At 41.6% G+C, this 17,965-nt stretch overlaps 2 protein-coding genes across 3 annotated transcripts in view; both read right to left on the bottom strand.

Moving 5' to 3' along the window:
• LOC136406681 (interleukin-2 receptor subunit alpha-like) overlaps nucleotides 1-10,763 on the bottom strand; it is a 76,192-nt gene extending 65,429 nt beyond the window's left edge. For both annotated transcript variants that reach the window (XM_066386706.1, XM_066386707.1), the window contains exon 1: nucleotides 10,509-10,763. In XM_066386706.1, the coding sequence (XP_066242803.1) occupies nucleotides 10,509-10,572 (64 nt within the window). In that variant the 5' untranslated portion in view covers nucleotides 10,573-10,763. The remainder of the gene's footprint in view (nucleotides 1-10,508) is intronic.
• Nucleotides 1-17,965, bottom strand: part of CREM (cAMP responsive element modulator) — a 514,873-nt gene that overhangs the window by 466,085 nt on the left and 30,823 nt on the right. The gene's annotated exons all lie outside the window — the stretch shown is intronic.

Below are 17,965 nucleotides of genomic sequence, written 5' to 3'. Positions count from 1 at the left end.
TTTTTCATTTCAAGAAAAGTTTGGATTTCACTCAGACAAGCCACAAAACATCTGAGCACCTTCCCTCGACAACCAACGCACATTGCTGTGCAGAAGCAGACCAGGATAATTATTCCCAACTTGATCCAGCAGTGTTTTAAACTGGCGATCATTTCAAGCTCGGGCAACAATAAAGTTGACCACCCCAATGACCAGCGACATCACCTCACCAAGCTGCTCGCCACACATCTGAGCATAAAGCGCCTTCTGATGTAGGATGCAGTGAAAACTAGGATGGGTCTCTTTTCATGTTCACGGAAAAGCACTACGAATCTTCTGTTTTTCCCCACCATGCACGGAGCACCATCAGTACACACCGAAATAAGTTTATCCATCAGTAGATTTTTTTCTTTAGTGAACTCAGTGAAAGACTTGAATAAATCCTCCCCTCTTGTTGTCTCTTTCATAGGTAAAAGAGCAAGACTTTCCTCACGTAGTGTGTCACCGACAGCATACCTTGCAATCACGCTGAACTGGGATAAATGGCTTACATCTGTTGACTCATCCAAAGCGAGAGAAAAGAATGGGTGCTGCATTTATGTCCTTCACTTGTGTTGCCTCAATTTGATTTGCCATCATGATGGTACGATTGTGAACAGTTCTTGCCGACAGAGGCATGTCTTTCATTCATTTGATTATCTTGTCTTTATCCAAAAAGTCGTCAAAAAGTTCATTGGCAACATCAAGCATGAATGTTTTGGCATACTCCCCATCTGTGAATGGCTTTTCATTTCTCACAATTGCTAAAGCACCAGCAAAGCTAGCTGAATTCCAGTCACCTTGTTGGGTCCAAACACGGAGTTGCTGCTGACTAGCTTGCACTCTGCACAGTAGCTCTCGACATGCTTTCTTCCTGCTGTCCCCCGCTGGATATTTCGATGCAAATGTAGTATAGCATGTGTCAAAGTGCCGCTTTATATTTGACCGTTTCATTGATGTAATTTTACCATTGCATATTAGACACACTGAAGAACCTGCTCTCTCCACAAAGGTGAATTCCTCTGTCCATTCCTGCTAAAAAGTACAATATTCCTCATCTGTTTTTCTTTTAGCCATCTTCTTCGTCAAAAGTGTTTCTGCAATTAGCTAGCTGACTACTTGATTAAAAGGAGGGAAGTTTATTTCCTGACCTTACAATGACCCTTGTATGTTATGCATTATCCAATAAAAATCTGGTGTTGTCCCAGAGGACAGCTGTGATTGGCTCCAGCCACCCGCAACCATAAACATGAGTGATAGGAAATGAATGGATTGTAATACATAAGAATGTTTTATATTTTTAACATTATTTTTTTATTAAAGATTTGTTTGCGAGCCTGATGTAGCCATCAAAAGAGCCACATCTGGCTCGCGAGCCATAGGTTCTTGACCCCTGCCTTAGAGGCACCCACCTGTCCCTGCCCTTGTTTTTTATTGCTGAGAGTACAGAAAGCAGTGAAGCCACTGAAGGAGGTATCTATTTCGGGCCCAAACAGAAAAGAGTGGGTGATTCCGTGGGCAGAGACAGCAATTCCTGAACATGGTGTGGTTGACTCATGCCCGGAGGTGCTCAGAATTTCCTCTATTTTGTGGGCGGCTGGGGCACACTCGACCTGACAAGTTTCTTTGAAGCACACAGTCAAATGCAAGCAAGACAACTGCAGCTGCTCTTTGGGGTGCATAGAAGGAGCACTGAAGGAGATTCAGAGAACTTAAGACTCCAAAGACTCGATGGGCCTAAAGAGAGCAGTCCCTGGGACAGCTCCGTGACATCAGGGTTCAGTTTTTGTGGGCACAGACACCTTAATAATACAAAGCCACAGGAGCAGTAGGACATATCCCATAGAATACTTACTTCAACTTTTTAAAGAATGAAAATAAAGTTCTTCGTTAACACGATACATATCTTTGACCAGGGGTCCCCAAACTTTTTACACAGGGGGCCAGTTCACTGTCCCTCAGACCGTTGGAGGGCCGGACTATAAAAAAAACTATGAACAAATCCCTATGCACACTGCACATATCTTATTTTAAAGTAAAAAAACAAAACGGGAACAAATACAATATTTAAAATAAAAAACAAGTAAATTTAAATCAAGAAACTGACCAGTATTTCAATGGGAACTATGGGCCTGCTTTTGGCTAATGAGATGGTCAATGTGCTCCTTTCATTGACCACCAATGAAAGAGGTGCCCCTTCTGGAAGTGCGGCAGGGGCAGGATAAATGGCCTCAGGGGGCCGCAGTTTGGGGACCCCTGTCTTTGACCTTTAGCAGCAGTTTCAAAGAATAACAAAGAACGCAGGCTCTGGATTGAGATTGCCTGACTCACAGCCTGTTTATGTTACATTGGGCCACTTATTTAACTTCTATGAGCCTCAGTTTGCCAAGTGTAAAATGGGTCTGCCTTATTTTGAGGATAAACTGAAGTAATGCTATGTTTTCACATATACCTGATAGACAGCATATAGAATATGAATAGTCACTTGTGTCATTATCATTGCAGTTTACAATGTTTTGTGGAACAGGCTGAGAGCAAATAAGCCTGAAAGGAAAAATTAGGTGTCGGTCTCAGTACTGGTGCACAGCCTGCCAACTAGCCAGCTGTTTTCCAGCTCACAGCTTTGCTCATTGGCTCACCTGTCATTGTCACTACAGGTGATCAGGGCCTACTGGAAACTAGTCAACTTTCTATGTTCTTTTGTGCCTCCTTAGAACTTTCTTTTTACCTTTAGAAACATGCTGCTTTTTCTTCTTTATTGAGGAAAAAGTACTCAGCTGCCCCTAGTCTGACATCAGACTGTTTTCTCACTGTACCTGGAATGAGGGGTGCGGGGACACCTTGGAAAGGGGGAAGGCAGCCCAGACAGAGAGCATGTCTGACTAATCTGACACTCTCCTCCTACTGTGGGGTGGGCCTGCCTGGAGGCACAAGCTTCTGATCAGCACCTTTGTCCTTCCCTTTGTCTTCCTCCCGGCATGGTGACCCCACCTATGCCACCCACACTTCGGTGCCTTAGTTTTCTGCTGCCTGCAATCCTCTTGTGGGCATGAAGCCTGGCACTGGGCTACAAGCAGAGTTGCTAATAAAAACCCCATGAAGCCTGACCAGGCGGTGGCACAGTGGCTAGAGCATCAGACTGGGATGCAGGGGACCCAGGTTCGAGACCTTGGGGGTCGCCAGCTTGAGTGCAGGTTCATCTGGTTTGAGCAAGGCTCACCAGCTTGGACCCAGGATCACTGGCTCGAGCAGGGGGTTACTTGGTTTGCTGTAGCCCCACGGTCAGGGCACATATGAGAAAGCGGTCAATGAACAACTAAGGTGTCGCAACAAAAAACTAATGATTGATGCTTCTCATCTCTCTCCGTTCCTGTTTGTCTGTCCCTATCTATCCCTCTCTCTGTCTCGCTCTCTGTCCCTGTAAAAAACAAAAAAACCCCAAAAAACCATGAAGTGGGTTGTGGGGGTGTAGGTGGGAGCTGTCAGAATGGATCCTTGGTACTCTAGCCACCAGCATGTAGTTAGCTGGGGCTGAGTCAGGGACAAATTTGGATGTAGGGAAATAAGGCCCTTGACTTCTTGACTGTTACCGAGAGGTGTCATGTGGCCCTTGTGATGCTGATTTAGTGAACTATGGTGTGAATGGAGTCAACCAGGTCCCAATGACACTTGTAGACACTAGAGGATTAATGTGAGATGAGGAGCACTCTGATGCCTTTTATAGAAGCAAAAGTATTTCTTTTAAGCCAGAGAATTATTAGCCATTTGAGCCTAATTTTACTCAACACAAACACACACACACAAATGCTTATATATATATAAACAAATGTGAATATATATACATAAATATACACACACACACACATATATATGAAATATAGATCAGTTATTTCATTACTCTAGTAAATTCCTCAGTTTTCAGTTTGTTACTCATGAAACATGACTCATGTTTACAACTTGAGCAAAATCATTAGGAAACACTACCCTCCAACCCATCTCCTGATATGTATGAGCACAAATTGGAGCCAGTAAGTCCCAAGGCCATCTCCCCAAGAAGCCTTTCCTAACTCTCCAGGCAGTGTATTACCTGCCTATTCTGGTCATTATGGCATATGTCAATTTTGCCACATACTACTTTGCAACATTTGATCTTGAATCTTTCCCAGATTTGTTTGTCCATTTTAGCTGCAAGTTCCATGTGAGTAGACATAGCTGGTGTTTCTTCTCTCACCTGATAGCCTTGCTATAGGAAACAGGTCTCATGCATCAACAACATGGCTTCATATAGAAGCCTATTTGATCTGAAATCTCAGTTTCTACCCCAGACATCCTAAATCAGATCCTGCTTCATAACAATATCCACAGCTGATTTGTGGGGGGGAGGGTTTTCTTTGCTTTGTTTTGTTTATTTTAGAGGGACAGAAGGGGGGGTAAGAGAAAGATGAGAAGCATCAATTTGTAGTTGCTTCACTTTAGTTGTTCACTGATCACTTCTCACATGTGCCTTGATGGGAGGAGAATGGGAGGGTGGGACTCAAGCCAAGCCAGTGACCCCTTGCTCAAGCCATGTTGGTGATCCTTCACTCCAGCTGGTGACCTTAGGGTTTTCAGCCAGGGACCCCAGCATTCCAGGTCGATGCTCTATCTACTGCATCACCATTGGTCAGGCAATCTCCAGGTGTTTTGTAAATATATTAAAGTTTGGGAAGTACTGTGCTAGGGTACCCATTCTTAGAGAATAGAAATAAAATCATAAGGTGAGACCAAAATGAAAATCACTATTTTGTGACTCTCAATCTTAACTGCATCTTGCATCATTTGAGGAACTTAAAAAAAAGTAATTGTTTTGTCTAATTCTCATCCCCGGAGAATCTGAACAAATTGGTCATAATTATTCCTGGGTGGGGGTTGGACATCATTTGTTAAAGCATCCTAGATGCACAGTTAATGTACGGTTGGTGCTGGGAACCACTGCTCTAAATACATTTCCCAGTGGGACTTACGTTTCCTTATCGATGACAGAAAATCCCAGAGTAACCTTAAAACATGTCAAATAGCCGAAAGCTATCTGAGTAATCTTAGAGTGGAAAATACCTAGAGGCGATCATATTATTCTTTTCCCCTAAATGGGTGACTTATTTGAAAGCCTTGCGGGGGGATTCAGTGAAGGGTTGTTGACTCATTGGCAAACACTGTTGGCTTCCCTGCCAGTCTTCAAGACAAACATTGCTCAGCAGATGTTTCATCCCTATTGTTAAACCAAAAGCAGATGGAGGGCAAGGACTGTCACATTTTTCATCGCAATCTTGATGTGTGAATGAATAGAGGGAAGTGTGCCATTGAGAGTCTGTAGAAAGGCATGCAGGGCAGGGCAAAAGTAGATTTACAGTTGTGAGTACACGAAACAGAATTTATTCTTGTATTATTTTCCACGTGAACAACTGTAAACCTACTTCTGTTCCACCTGTGCAGGTAAACCCATGTTTCAAATTTTACCTTTTAGTCGCTTCCCCTTGCCCAACCTCAGTCACTTTCTCTCTCAAATTCTCCTTCCTTTTATGTTCCTCACTTCCACAAAGCTTGGGGTGGGGGAGCAGACAGTGGATTAAAGCAGTGTTTTTATACTGCCAGGCTGCAGATAGGTCATCAGAAATTTTGTGTCAGTCCACGAAAGAGTTAAACACCCTAATATGGTATGAAGATTATAGATCCAATGATCTTAGTCAAATTTGCTTATGCTCAGGGTGATTTTTGCCTTAGCAGTCCCTGCAATAGGTCTATTTTCACCAGTCCCCAAGTGTAAAAAGGTGTAAGCCACTGGATTAAAGCCAAGAATCCACACTTATATGTGATCTGGATGCTTTTGATTTGAAAAGTATGAAAAGCACATATAAGGATCACCCTAATTTCATCTTCTAGAAGGGGAAGTGAAGCACAGAGATTGGAAGGCGGGAGCTGAGGACCAGAATGGGCAGGTAGGAAGGATCCTAGGGGCCACCCAGTCTGCCTCCCCAGCCCGTGTACACACCCCGCAGTGGCGTCCCTCACACATAGCCAGACAGTCTCTATTTGGATACTTTCTTTTGGGGGGGTGTATTTATTTATTTATTTATTTATTTTTATTAATTTTACTAGAGTGACATCAATAAATCAGGGTACATATGTTCAAAGAAAACATGTCCAGGTTATCTTGTCGATCAATTATGTTGCATACCCTCTATTTGAATACTTTCAGGGGTGAAGAGTTTATAACTTTTTGAAGCAATCAATTGAATTAAGATACTCTTTCCTTTTCTCACAGGGAATGGTCTGAGATAAAGAAGAGAGAAATAGGTTCCCAATCCTGTGAGAAACAAGGAAGGGATTTCAAGCAAGAACTCCTTAAACAAGCAAACAAACAGTTAGTAATGGTTTTGCCTTGACACTTAATAATGACAACAATTACGGAAGCACTGGGTCACACTGGAGTGCAGTAGAGAGAGTTGGAAATAACCTATGATGAAATGTCAGTTCTGGTACTTTGACACTCAAAGGGCTCTTAAGCCAGACCCTGTTGAATATGTCTTCAGTTTGGAAACTTTCTTATCCAAAAGCACCCCAGTTTGAAAATGCCTTTTAAGCAGAGCTTACTTTTTTCCTTTTCAGAATTCTTGACATAGACTGGAAGGGGCCTCAAAATGATCTCTATCAACCTTCTTATTTTACAGAGAAATACTGAGGCCCAGGGGCATATAGAAATTTGTCAAAAATCACCTCCTTCACATGTCCTCTCTTCAGTCCAACAATGTTTGTGAGAAAGTGCTCGGGTCCTCTATCAGCTCCCTGCAACTTCCATTTTTCTCTAATTCTTCTCTCCACTGACCTGCAGTGACACGCCACACTCCCTAAAGCAGTGGTGGGCAAACCGTGGATCGCGAGCCACATGCGGCTCTTTGGCCCCTTGAGTGTGGCTCCACCAGAAAACACCACCTGACGGGGAGACGCACGGCAGGATAAATAGCGCAGCACCGGGGAGGCACGACACAGGATACACAGCACGGGGGAGGCACGAGTTGAGTGAGCATGTGGCTAGCCAGCCACGGTTTGCCGACCACTATGCTAAGGGAATTCTGTTTATTTTTAAGGTCCTACCAATCATTGGGAAATGAGTGGAGCAGAGAGAATAACTCAAATGGCCACCATGTTGAGAAATAGCCTGACTTAAGGGTGACACTGGCTATTATAAGAATGGCTTCAACAAGAGATTACACAGAAGTATCCAGAGTACACAAAGATTCAGCCAAAATAGTCTAAGAATACTTCTCCTTGAGATGAGTGGGATCAAGTGGTGGGGTTGTAGGGCTCATCTACCATTCTTTACTAGCTTCTTGAACTGTCCATCAATGAAGTCAATTTTTTTGTGACTCAGTTTTCTCAGATCTAAAAGGGAGCATATGTACAGGTGATATACAGCGCTGCCTATTTAAGACACACTGTTTTAAAGAAAGTAGCAATAGCAACTGTTTTATGAGGTACTCTATGTTTACTAGAGCCCTGTTTCTCCAATGTATATCTTGAAGATGAGCAAGCTAACAGTGCTAAGAACATTTTAGGATTTAGAGAAATTGAATGATTAAGTATGAAGAGGTAAACATTTTGTGTTTTAATGACAAATGTGAAGATGAGAAATTCTAATGTGGGCATTAATCTTTACAAGAAAGGATAATTAGACAGAAATATCTTCTTTTTGGGGGGGAGGTATTTTTCTGAAGTGAGAAGTGGGGGGAAGTATTTTTCTGAAGTGAGAAGTGGGGAGCAAGGAAGACAGACTCCCGCACGTGCCCCACCGGGATCCACCCAGCATGTCCCGGAGCCATTCTAGCTCCTGAGGCCGAGGCCATGGAGCCATCCTCAGCACCCTAGCCAACTTTGCTCCAGTGGAGTCTTGGCTTCAGGAGTGGAAGAGAGAGATAGAGAGAAAGGAGAGGGGGAGGGGTGGAGAAGCAGATGGGCGCTTCTCCTCTGTGCCCTGGCCAGGAATTTCATATGCCTGACTGACACTCTACCTCTTGAGCCAACTGGCCAGGGCAACAGAAATATCATCTTAATGGGTTTCTGCACTTTTTGTATTGTTTTGTTTTTCTTTTTGAATCTAAGGGATGAAGATTTGATTACAGAATTCCAAGAATGAAAGAAAGATGCTCAAGGCATTGATGAACTCAGAATTTCCACAATTCTGAGAAAGGTGTCTGCAATAACGTGCCATGTTGGTAACATCAGGAGAATTCTCTTTTGACCACATTCCAGGACCCAGTAATATAGAGACTAAAAACACCCAAGCTGATTAATACAACCCCTGTAACCCACCATGATTTGAAATGGTGGCTTTGGAAACTTTCAGAATGAAAACTTGCTTTGTAAATCAGCTAGAAATTGCATCTGTTGATAATATGATTTCATTAGAGACCTCTCACCTCTGAGGAATAAAAAGACTTATTAAAGACTGGGTCGTTGGAGGAAAAAGTCTGATATGAGATTTTTTGTTACTCAACCGTTTCATTCTCTTTAACTACCAAGGCCTAATTTGCCTCTGGATTGGACTCTCTCAAGAGCCTTATGAACTGCCTCTGTGCAGATATCTCTCCACTCTATGCCAGAGTCCTCTCCATAGAGCTCTGACCCTGTCTGAAGTGAACAGAACAAAAAAAAACACAAGCAAGAGAGACCTGGATTTGAGCCCCAGCTCTGTCACTACTTATGTGACTTTTGAATTTTGGGTTTTCTTTATCTAGTGGATTTGTGACATCCATATTGCAAAGTTGATATGGAGATTAAAATTAAGACATATATCTGGCACATAGAAGGCACCCTATAAATGATCATTTTTACTTTTTAGTAGTCTTTTATTGATTACCAAATAAAGTAAAAAAAATTTTAACTTGTTATCCAAGGCCTTGAATCATTAATTTGACCCCATTCTATCTTTCCGTCTTAATTTCCAATATCCCCACATCACCGTCCAGTGCTGGGAGCCACAGCAGGCCACTTGTGTTCCTTATTGCCCTGCTGTGTGTCTTTACTGACATGGTCCTCTCTGCCTAGAATTTCTACTTATGGAAATTTATTTGTCCCTCAGGGCTCTTCTTGCATGCCACTTGCATGAAACCTTCTCTGATAGCTTCATGCTCCCATAGATCTTAACACATTTTGACTTTATTACTGTATTACTGTTACTATATCTGTGCCTTTCACCCCCTTACTAGTTTATAAATCTTAAGGATAGAGACTGTCTTGGTCATTTTTATATTTCTTACAGGGCTGAAAGGGGGAATAAGAGGGATAGATTTTTGGAAAACTAAGTGAATGAAAGAGTCCTTATAATACTTCCACTTGTCCTACTGCCACCAAGATAAGTCACCCCTTGCTAGCAATAGTACAAGTTTACTTGAAATGTGTTCCCCAGAGATAAAGCCTGAAAAAAATCTTCTCTGTTCTGATTTCCCATTTTTTAAAGACCCTGCTGAGACAGAAATCACATTATAAGCATTCCTTAAATTATACCCATTTTAGCTCCAAAGTGAAATGGTCCCTACGCCTTGGTCAGTTCACAGCCAACATAACTTGGCCACTTCCCCCAAACAAACAGAAAGACTATGTGCATCATCGTATTCCACTTATTAACACATTTTTCTGTGCCCTGTTAGCACTAATTAGAAATTAAGGATATGAAATGATAGACCTTGCTACCTTGTCTGTCTTCTAGGGTAAGCAAGGGAAGAAGTCATTAGAAAATTCACACTCAATTAGGAAGAGTGGTTTGAAGTAGAAGTTGGTGGTTATTTATTTTTTTTAAAGAGACTTGATAAAGCCCATTTGAAAGGATGAATGGAACTCAAAATTTGCATATATATAAATATCAAATACACATACACATAGTACATGCATATACACATTTAAGAACAGAAGAGAAAGTAGTGTTCTGAAAGGAGCATGCTTATATTTCCAAAATTTCTATAAAGTTGCACATATAAAGTGCTTCTTAGGTATGATTTCCAGAGGTAGTAAAAAACAAAGTTTATCCTTGAAGCTAAACTATTCTGAAATCTTAAATTATCCCAATATTTCATATATGAGTTACTGACATCTCAGGCACCTTTACCGGGTCTTAGAGAGATTTCTGGCATATTTTTAGTATTATTTTAACAGTTGATGGGCACTGCAAAAAATTAAATCCATTGGGAAATAAAAAAAAATTTATTTTCAAATATCTGGACATTCTATTCATTCCAGAATTAAATGTCAAAGACTTTGAGTGACAGGAAAGTCTGCCATTCTTAGCTTTCTATATAGGTCAGGGACAACAGAGGCATTAAATGGGGCTCCAGAGGATCATGGACAAGGGGGAGAGCCCGGGATTCAACCCCCTTCTCTTCACTGTCTACTGAGATGCCCTCTGTGATTCTCTGGCTAAGTAGACATCAACCTTTCCAAGTTTCTGAGCGCACCCTTACCTGTTACGCAGTCAGTTATCATGATGAATGTGAAGAATCTCCATATCAGCAAGCTTGTCTCCATCTTCCCAGTACCTGGGATAGACTGCCTAGGGACAGTGAAGAGGTATTTCGCTGCAGCGATCTGGGTTTCCTGTCAGCCTCTTGTTAGCATTGTGCTGGGAGGATAGGAGATGAAGGGGTCAGTCCATTAGGGTTAACATCCTTGCTGATCCACCCAGTCTCTAATGACAGCCAGGAGTTGCTGTCTATAAGTGTTAGGCTGATTTGTTTAGCCAGGAAATCGTGCCTGGCAGTCTCTTCTCTAGTCTCAGATAGGAAGTGGTTTTAACCAGGTGTTTTTCAAGTTCAATTGCTGGGAGGTGTGGGCTGGGGTTGATGAGAAGGATTAGGCTTTGTTGATGAGTCTTCTTCTATTTCACCCAGAACAGGAAAGGGAGATTCCCCAGCCGTTAAAGGAGGGTGAGCAAGCACTTCTTGGCAGTGGTCTCATCTAGCACTTCATAAATTGATGTTGCCATGAAATTGAGGTCTTCCCCCAGACTTGTGGTCTCCAGAGGAGTCAGCAGGGGCCACAAGTAATGGGGGAGCATGGCCACACCATGAGTGTGGAAGAGGACCCTTGGCCACAGACAACAATTTTCTAAAGCTGTCTGACCACTGATTCCTCTTAAAAAGTCTAGTGGGAATCAGGATGGGTCTCCAACATTCAGGTATTTGAAGAGGAAGCAGCAGACTAACCTATACTCTGAATTTATGGATAATCTCCCTGTTACAGTTAATTGGCTCCTTTAAAATTTTTCCTCATTCAAATCCCATTAGGGCAGCTTCTTCAGTAAACATTTTCCTCACCCAACTTCCCCTTCTCCTTCAGCAACTCCCCCTGCCCTGGGAAAGTTCTGAAAAATGCCCTAGGGACAAGGCCAACATGAGGGGCTTGAGGGTTGGGAAAAGGAGACAGTCTGTAACCAAGGCAACCAACCCCGATATGCTAATCTAAGTATGTCCAAGTGCCTGCATGAACTCCTATATCTACCCAGTTTCTCCTGCAGCTTTTGAGGGTCTCAGCCGGCTGACACCCTTTTTGCTGAGACCCTTTGCTGACACCCTTTTGCTGGTGTCAGCCCGCTTGTATCTAGTATCCAGGCGCTTTTTTTGTTCATTTTTTTTTATTTTATTTATTCATTTTTAGAGAGGAGAGAGTCAGAGAGGGAGAGAGAGGAGAGAGAGACAGAGAGAGAGAAGGGGGGAGGAGCTGGAAGCATCAACTCCCATATGTGCCTTGACCAGGCAAGCCCAGGTTTTCGAACCGGCAACCTCAGCATTTCCAGGTCGACGCTTTATCCACTGCGCCACCACAGGTCAGGCTATCCAGGCGCTTTTAATAAAAACTTTCTGTAAAGCCAGTAGCCATGGCCACTATCACAGCTGCCTGGCCTGGGCAGATTCACATTAGATTCAGACAGAAGGTAATGAAATAATGGAGCCAAGCTTGCACCCGGCGGGCAAGTAAAAACACACAATGGGCTCCAAAACCCACTCATTCAGTGCTCACAAAGCTACTGACTTTATCCGAGTTTCCTAGAATCAAAGGATTCTAGCTCACCAGACTTATTCACCTCTGTTCCCCATCTCCTTCTCTCTCCAAAAACTCTGCACAAACTGGCTTCTCCCTCAGCACTCCACCATCTTGGCTGCTTCTCCTGGCCTCCTTCACATGGCCTTACTCTGCTCTACTCTCTAATGCTAATCTCAGGAACCAAGAGAGAGCAAGCTCCTGGTCTGCCCCACTTTATAGTGTAGAAATCAAAACCTTTAATCCAATATATAAACAAAGAAGTCTGTGATACATAGTCACTTATCTGAGTGCATCACCCCACATCAAAAAGGGTGGGAAAGGTTTAGTTCTAAAACCAACTCCCAGGCTACAAGGATGCTGCCTGCCAACAGCTCACCCCCAACAGACATTAATATAATCATGCCCATCCCAAGCAAGAAGGGCAACTAATATTATAACATGGGTGACGGGCTTCCATGTGGGCAGTGCCATCTTTAACAAAGTGAGCATAACATATTTTATCTGCCCAACACTTTCCTTTTGGAACACACCAGTCTCATGTTTTTTGCTTCATTTCCTGCGGTTTCTGCCTTTTTACTCCCAAGATTTATAATTGCTACTAAGCCATAATCATTTTACTGGGATGCCCTGGGTTCCCGAATATGAATTGTCATTTCATATTTTACCTCCGGGTTAGTCTTTCTCTTAAAAGATAGCTCTAAAAATGGGCTTTGGTTTTAAACTTTGGATTTTTTTTTTTTTTTTTTTTTGCAAAATTAAATGTTGCTTCCTTGTTTAATTGTCAGAAAGTTATCTCCTGATTTTCACAAAATAGTTGACTGTTTTGCTATGTGGAAATTCATGTTCGTTAGCAGTAATCTTGCCATATTAAAATACAATTTTAAAAATATTAGAAAGAAAGCAAAGATGTTGACATAAGGAAGACCATCTGGGCAAACCAAAGCAGTTCATGGTTCCAGTATGCGTTTCTCCTACTCCTGACCTCTCCAAAAGGAAACTGCCGTTGAAAAGGGCCTTGGGATTCTGCAAATGAAGTAAGAGTGGTTACCAATCTAAATACAAATCTGCAGAGATCAGTAAACTGATCTCTTTCTCAGAGTGAGACACTTATCAAACTGGGACAAGATTATCTTCTAAAATCTCCTAGCAGGCTTACCCTCATTGCTAGAAACCTTTTTGACTGTATGGAGTATAATATACAGCAGTGTCTGTTTTAAACTGGAGATTTTTGCTAGCTAGAGTTATCACCATATAATTCTGAAACAAACTTACACAGAAAACATTGGAATTATATTACAAATAACTTTTTCCCTCTGTTGGGCAAACAAGTTTGTAACAAGTGTTTTTTAGGTTTGCTGGCTTGTATTGGGGCAGCGCCATGTGTGGGTAGTCTATTGAAGGCTGCAGGTGCCTGCCCTTACGGTACCAGATTGCAAATTATGCATTGCCTTCCTGCTTGGGAGGGGCAATTGTTTGCTATTGTTTGCTGGAGAAGGGATTCCCCCCCACCCAGGCAGTTTTGGCTGGAGAGTGCTGAGGCTGGTGGGGGACTGGGAGTCTGGCTTGTGAGTCCAGAGGAGTTCAGGGCTTTGAAGAGCCCTGAGTGAGAGGAAAGCAGTCTTCCTTGCCTGTTTGCTTGTCTGCCATTATGAGGCTTTAATAAATGGAATGGCCCACCACTTTCTGGCTCCAAAGTTCCTTTACCATCTGAATTCAATGTGAACCTGTATGGCCATGATGGCGATGGCTACTGGCCTTACACCCCCTCAACCACTTAAGAGTGTTACCATGTAGCCCTGGCCAGTTAGCTCAGTTGGTTAGAGCATAGTCTTGATATGCCAAGGTTATGGGTTTGATCCCAGGTCTGGTCAGGAACAAATTGATTTTTCTCTTTCTCCCTTTATGGACTAACAGTACATACAAAAATATGAATTTGAACTCAATTGAAGATGAACAATAAGGGTCACAAAAGATGGTTACAGGAATGGCTGAGTCATTCACTCCGTGGAATCAGACATCCTGCTTTCTCCAGGCTGCTCAGGTGTGCAGTTTTCCCTGAAGCCAGGGAGGGTGTTATTATCACTTGACTGCCTGCCTAGTTAACTTTCCAGAATGTAGTGACCTTTCTTTATACCTCGAGGCTATGTACAAAGGGCCCTCATGTAATGGTCTCCAGCCAAAATTTTCCCATAAAATAATGGAGGGTCCCAGATCACCTCTAAAGCTCTAGAGAATTCCTGCTTATCCATGGGCCCGGCAGGTGGCCCACTTTGGAGTCCAGGCTGAGGCTTTCCAGTCTGGTGATGTATTCCTCCATGGTTTGGTGAGATTTGTACATACTTGTAATTTTCTTTTTCTTAACCTATTGCTTTAACTAGCTATTAGTCTAGAGCCCAGGCTGATGTTTCTCCCTCTGGTGATGTATAGCATATTGTCATGTTGATTATACTAAGCTTTTCCTTTATTCTACTTTAAGTTACGTAAGTTCAAACCCTTTTTGATTTTGCCTTGATTATTTTTATTATTGTTATTAGTCATAATAAATTTTCCCCTAAAATCCTTCTGTAATTGCATCTCTGTGCCATGTCTCCTGCACAGCATACCCTTCCTCTCTCTCTCTCTAAAATTAATAAAAATAAATAAAAATTAAAATAAAAAAGTGTTACCAATGGGATGTTTCATCACACTCAAGTACTTTAGTGTGCATTTCCTATGAACAAAGACATTCTCCAACATCACTACAACGATTAAAATAAGGAAATGACATTGATGCATTACTACCATTCAGTCCTCAGACCCAAGTTTCTCTATTTGTCTTAGTAATGTCCTATACAACAAAAGTCCAGTTCAGAACCACTTGTTGCGTTTAGTTCTCATGTGTCCTTAGCTGGTTCTTTGTCTTTTTTTTATTTCATGACCTGACACTTTTGAGGAATATAGGCAAGTAATTTTGTAGATTCTCTTTCAATTTGGACTTCTTTATTGTTTCCTCATGATTAGATTCAGGTTTTGCATCTTTGGCAGAAATAACACAGTAGTGGTATTATGTACTTATGGCATCCTTTTATCCCATTACTGATGATGTTTTCTTTGATCACTTGACTAAAGTGGTGTCTTCCAGGTGCCCCTACTTTAAAGTCATTGTTGTCTTCTTTGTAATAAATATTTTGTTATAGGATGTTAATATCCCATTTGTAGGTCAAATAAGTTTGCCAATATGATGTATATGTTTGCTCACTAATATATAGTTTGCATTGGGTGTGGGGAACAGGCTGTAAGCCGGCAGGTGTTATAACCTAAGGCTTAGTCTTAAGACTAAGACTTTCCCACCCTTTTAATACTAAAATCTTCTCAACTCTAAGCTTTTCCCAGTGCACTCTTATGAGGAATCCCATTTATGCCTCAGATAAGTGACTTTGTATCAGAGACTTCCTTATTTGTATATTGGCTTAAAGGTTTTGATTTCTACACTATAAAATAAGAGAGACCAGGGGCTCTATCTCTCTCAGTTCCTGAAATTAGCATTACAGAGGAGAGGCAGCCAAGATGGCAGAGTGCTGAAGGAGAAGCCAGTTTGTGCAGAGAGAAGGAGATGGGGAACAGAAGTGAATAAGGCTGGTGAGGTAGAAACCTTTGATTCTAGGAATACTCAGATAAGTCAGCGGCTTTGGGAGCCCTGAATGGAAAGGGAAGTGTTTTCTCACTGTGTGTATTTCTTGCCCACCTGGTGTGAGCTAGGATTAAAGGTAATGGCACCAGTTCTTGGCTCCGTTGTTTCATTACTGTCTCTCTGAATCAAATGCGAACCTGCATGGGCCAGGCGGCGATGATGATGGCCGTGGCTACTGGCTTTACACCACTGCACATCAAACTTTCACTTTATTCATTTACTTATATCTGTATATACTCATTTTCTATTTTGTTCAATGGATCATAATCTATCACTGTCATTCATTTCAATGCACAAATTGTCTTGTTTGTCCATTGGAAATCCACTCATGCTGGCTTCTGTGTCCTTTGGACACATCTTTATCATTCTTTGACCAGTTCCTTGCTCTGGGGCATAAAGGGATTTTCCAGGCTCATTTTGTGGTTTTTCTGTCCAATTCCTGTAATAAGTCATTTATCTAAAGTCCCCTGATTCTTTTAGAGGAAAATACCTTCATAAATCAAGATATGCTCATTGCCATTGGAAGGCACTACTCCCAGGTTCTTCCCATTAACAGAGCTAAGGATTATATGCATGTACACACATACACATTCACCTTTATATCTGTATTTAGTTCTATATCCATCTATACATATTGAAAATTATGAGTTCACACTGATACATCCCAAGTCCAATCCAACACCAAAAGGTTGAATTCTAGTTTTGTCCTTTCCTGCATTTATAACTCCCTTCCCTGACTTTGGGAAATTTGGTTTTTATTACCCCTAGTCTATTTACTTTTGATCGATCTCCCTATATGTTATCAGTGTCTCATTTCTGCTACCATCCCCCCCACATGGGTATCCTCTTCTTTCTGCTTAGGCTATGAATCTCTGTTCTGAGCCAGTGCCCAGGCTCTGAGATAATGGCCTCTTGACCCTGATCAGGCTCTGACACCCTTACCTGGTTAGCCCCATGCTCCCATGGAGAACCTTTGGACCAAGTTTATATTGGGCCTTGGGGATGCTGTCCTCCACTTGCTTGGTTCTGACACCCCTTGCCACCAGCACCATGTGTGAACCCCCTTCCCACCCAACTTAGACTCAGATAGCCTTGTAGACCCCCCTCACCCTGATCAGGTTCTGACTTTCCCCACTGGGCTGCTCCCTTTGGGGACTACTGCTCCACTCTGCTTGGAACCTGACTCCCCATTCTAAACACTCTCCCCATGGAGACACCCTTCTCACCCTTTGGGTTGTACATCCCCCTCTCTGGGCTACTATGTCACCTTCCACGGGACACCGGTTTTACTCTTGCTTTGCTCTGCCTAAAAACTTTAGAACCAAACTGTTCAGAAAGGGAAGGAGAAGCAGAAGACCGACCCATGGCCACTATTCAAAAGTAAGCCAGTAAAAGGAAAATGAGGCTGAAATATGAAATACAGACAACCTTAGAGAATAAGGTCATATGTAATGAAGAAGCAAACAAAACTATAGTCATCTCAAAGCTTTTAATGTGCTTCATATTTTTTTTAACTCTAGAGCATCTTGGGAATTAATATTTCCTGTTAGAAAGTAATAATCACCTAAAATTTGCTAATATCTTCAGTTTTGTTTCAGTTTCTTTATTCTTTATGAAGTTAAAGTAAAATTTAGTTTAATGATATTTATCTATAAATCTGTTAAGGATCAAAAATTATTAACCAGGAGTCATAAGGTATACTTGGATTAAAGTACACAGCAAAAGTTAACCTTACAGATTAATTCCATACTATATAAAATAATCAAAATTTAAATCATGGGGTTTTTGGGGTTTTTTTTTGCATTACAATAGAACTTCCCTCAACCCCTCCTCATATTAGTTAGAGGAGCTAAATCCATTTTATTTAATTAATAACAAAGTAATAAAATTTTAGAAAAGTAGATCAGATACCTCATTCTACCTTTAAATTGTTTAATATGATGTACAAATCATTGAATTGAAGAGAGTTATTTGGGGAACCTTTTTAATAAAATAACTATGATTTTTATGAGTAGTATTGTTAAGCTAGAGCTCCATATCAGAGACCACGTTTGACAAGTTTTACATCCAATCTTGCACTGATATGTTGGAGGAAAGAGAGGAACATACAAATTGCTCAGTTTTCTAAAAAAAAATTACCAGTTAATTTACTTTGGGAAACTCACCTCTCCATTTTTAGAAAAATTCAGTTTAGATGTTTTTTTATTT

The sequence above is a fragment of the Saccopteryx leptura genome, chromosome 5 (genome assembly GCF_036850995.1).
Source record: "Saccopteryx leptura isolate mSacLep1 chromosome 5, mSacLep1_pri_phased_curated, whole genome shotgun sequence".
Taxonomy (NCBI): Eukaryota; Metazoa; Chordata; class Mammalia; order Chiroptera; family Emballonuridae; genus Saccopteryx; species Saccopteryx leptura.
The sequence above is the reverse complement of the archived record's forward strand: the minus strand, read 5'-3'. Positions and strand labels throughout refer to the sequence as shown.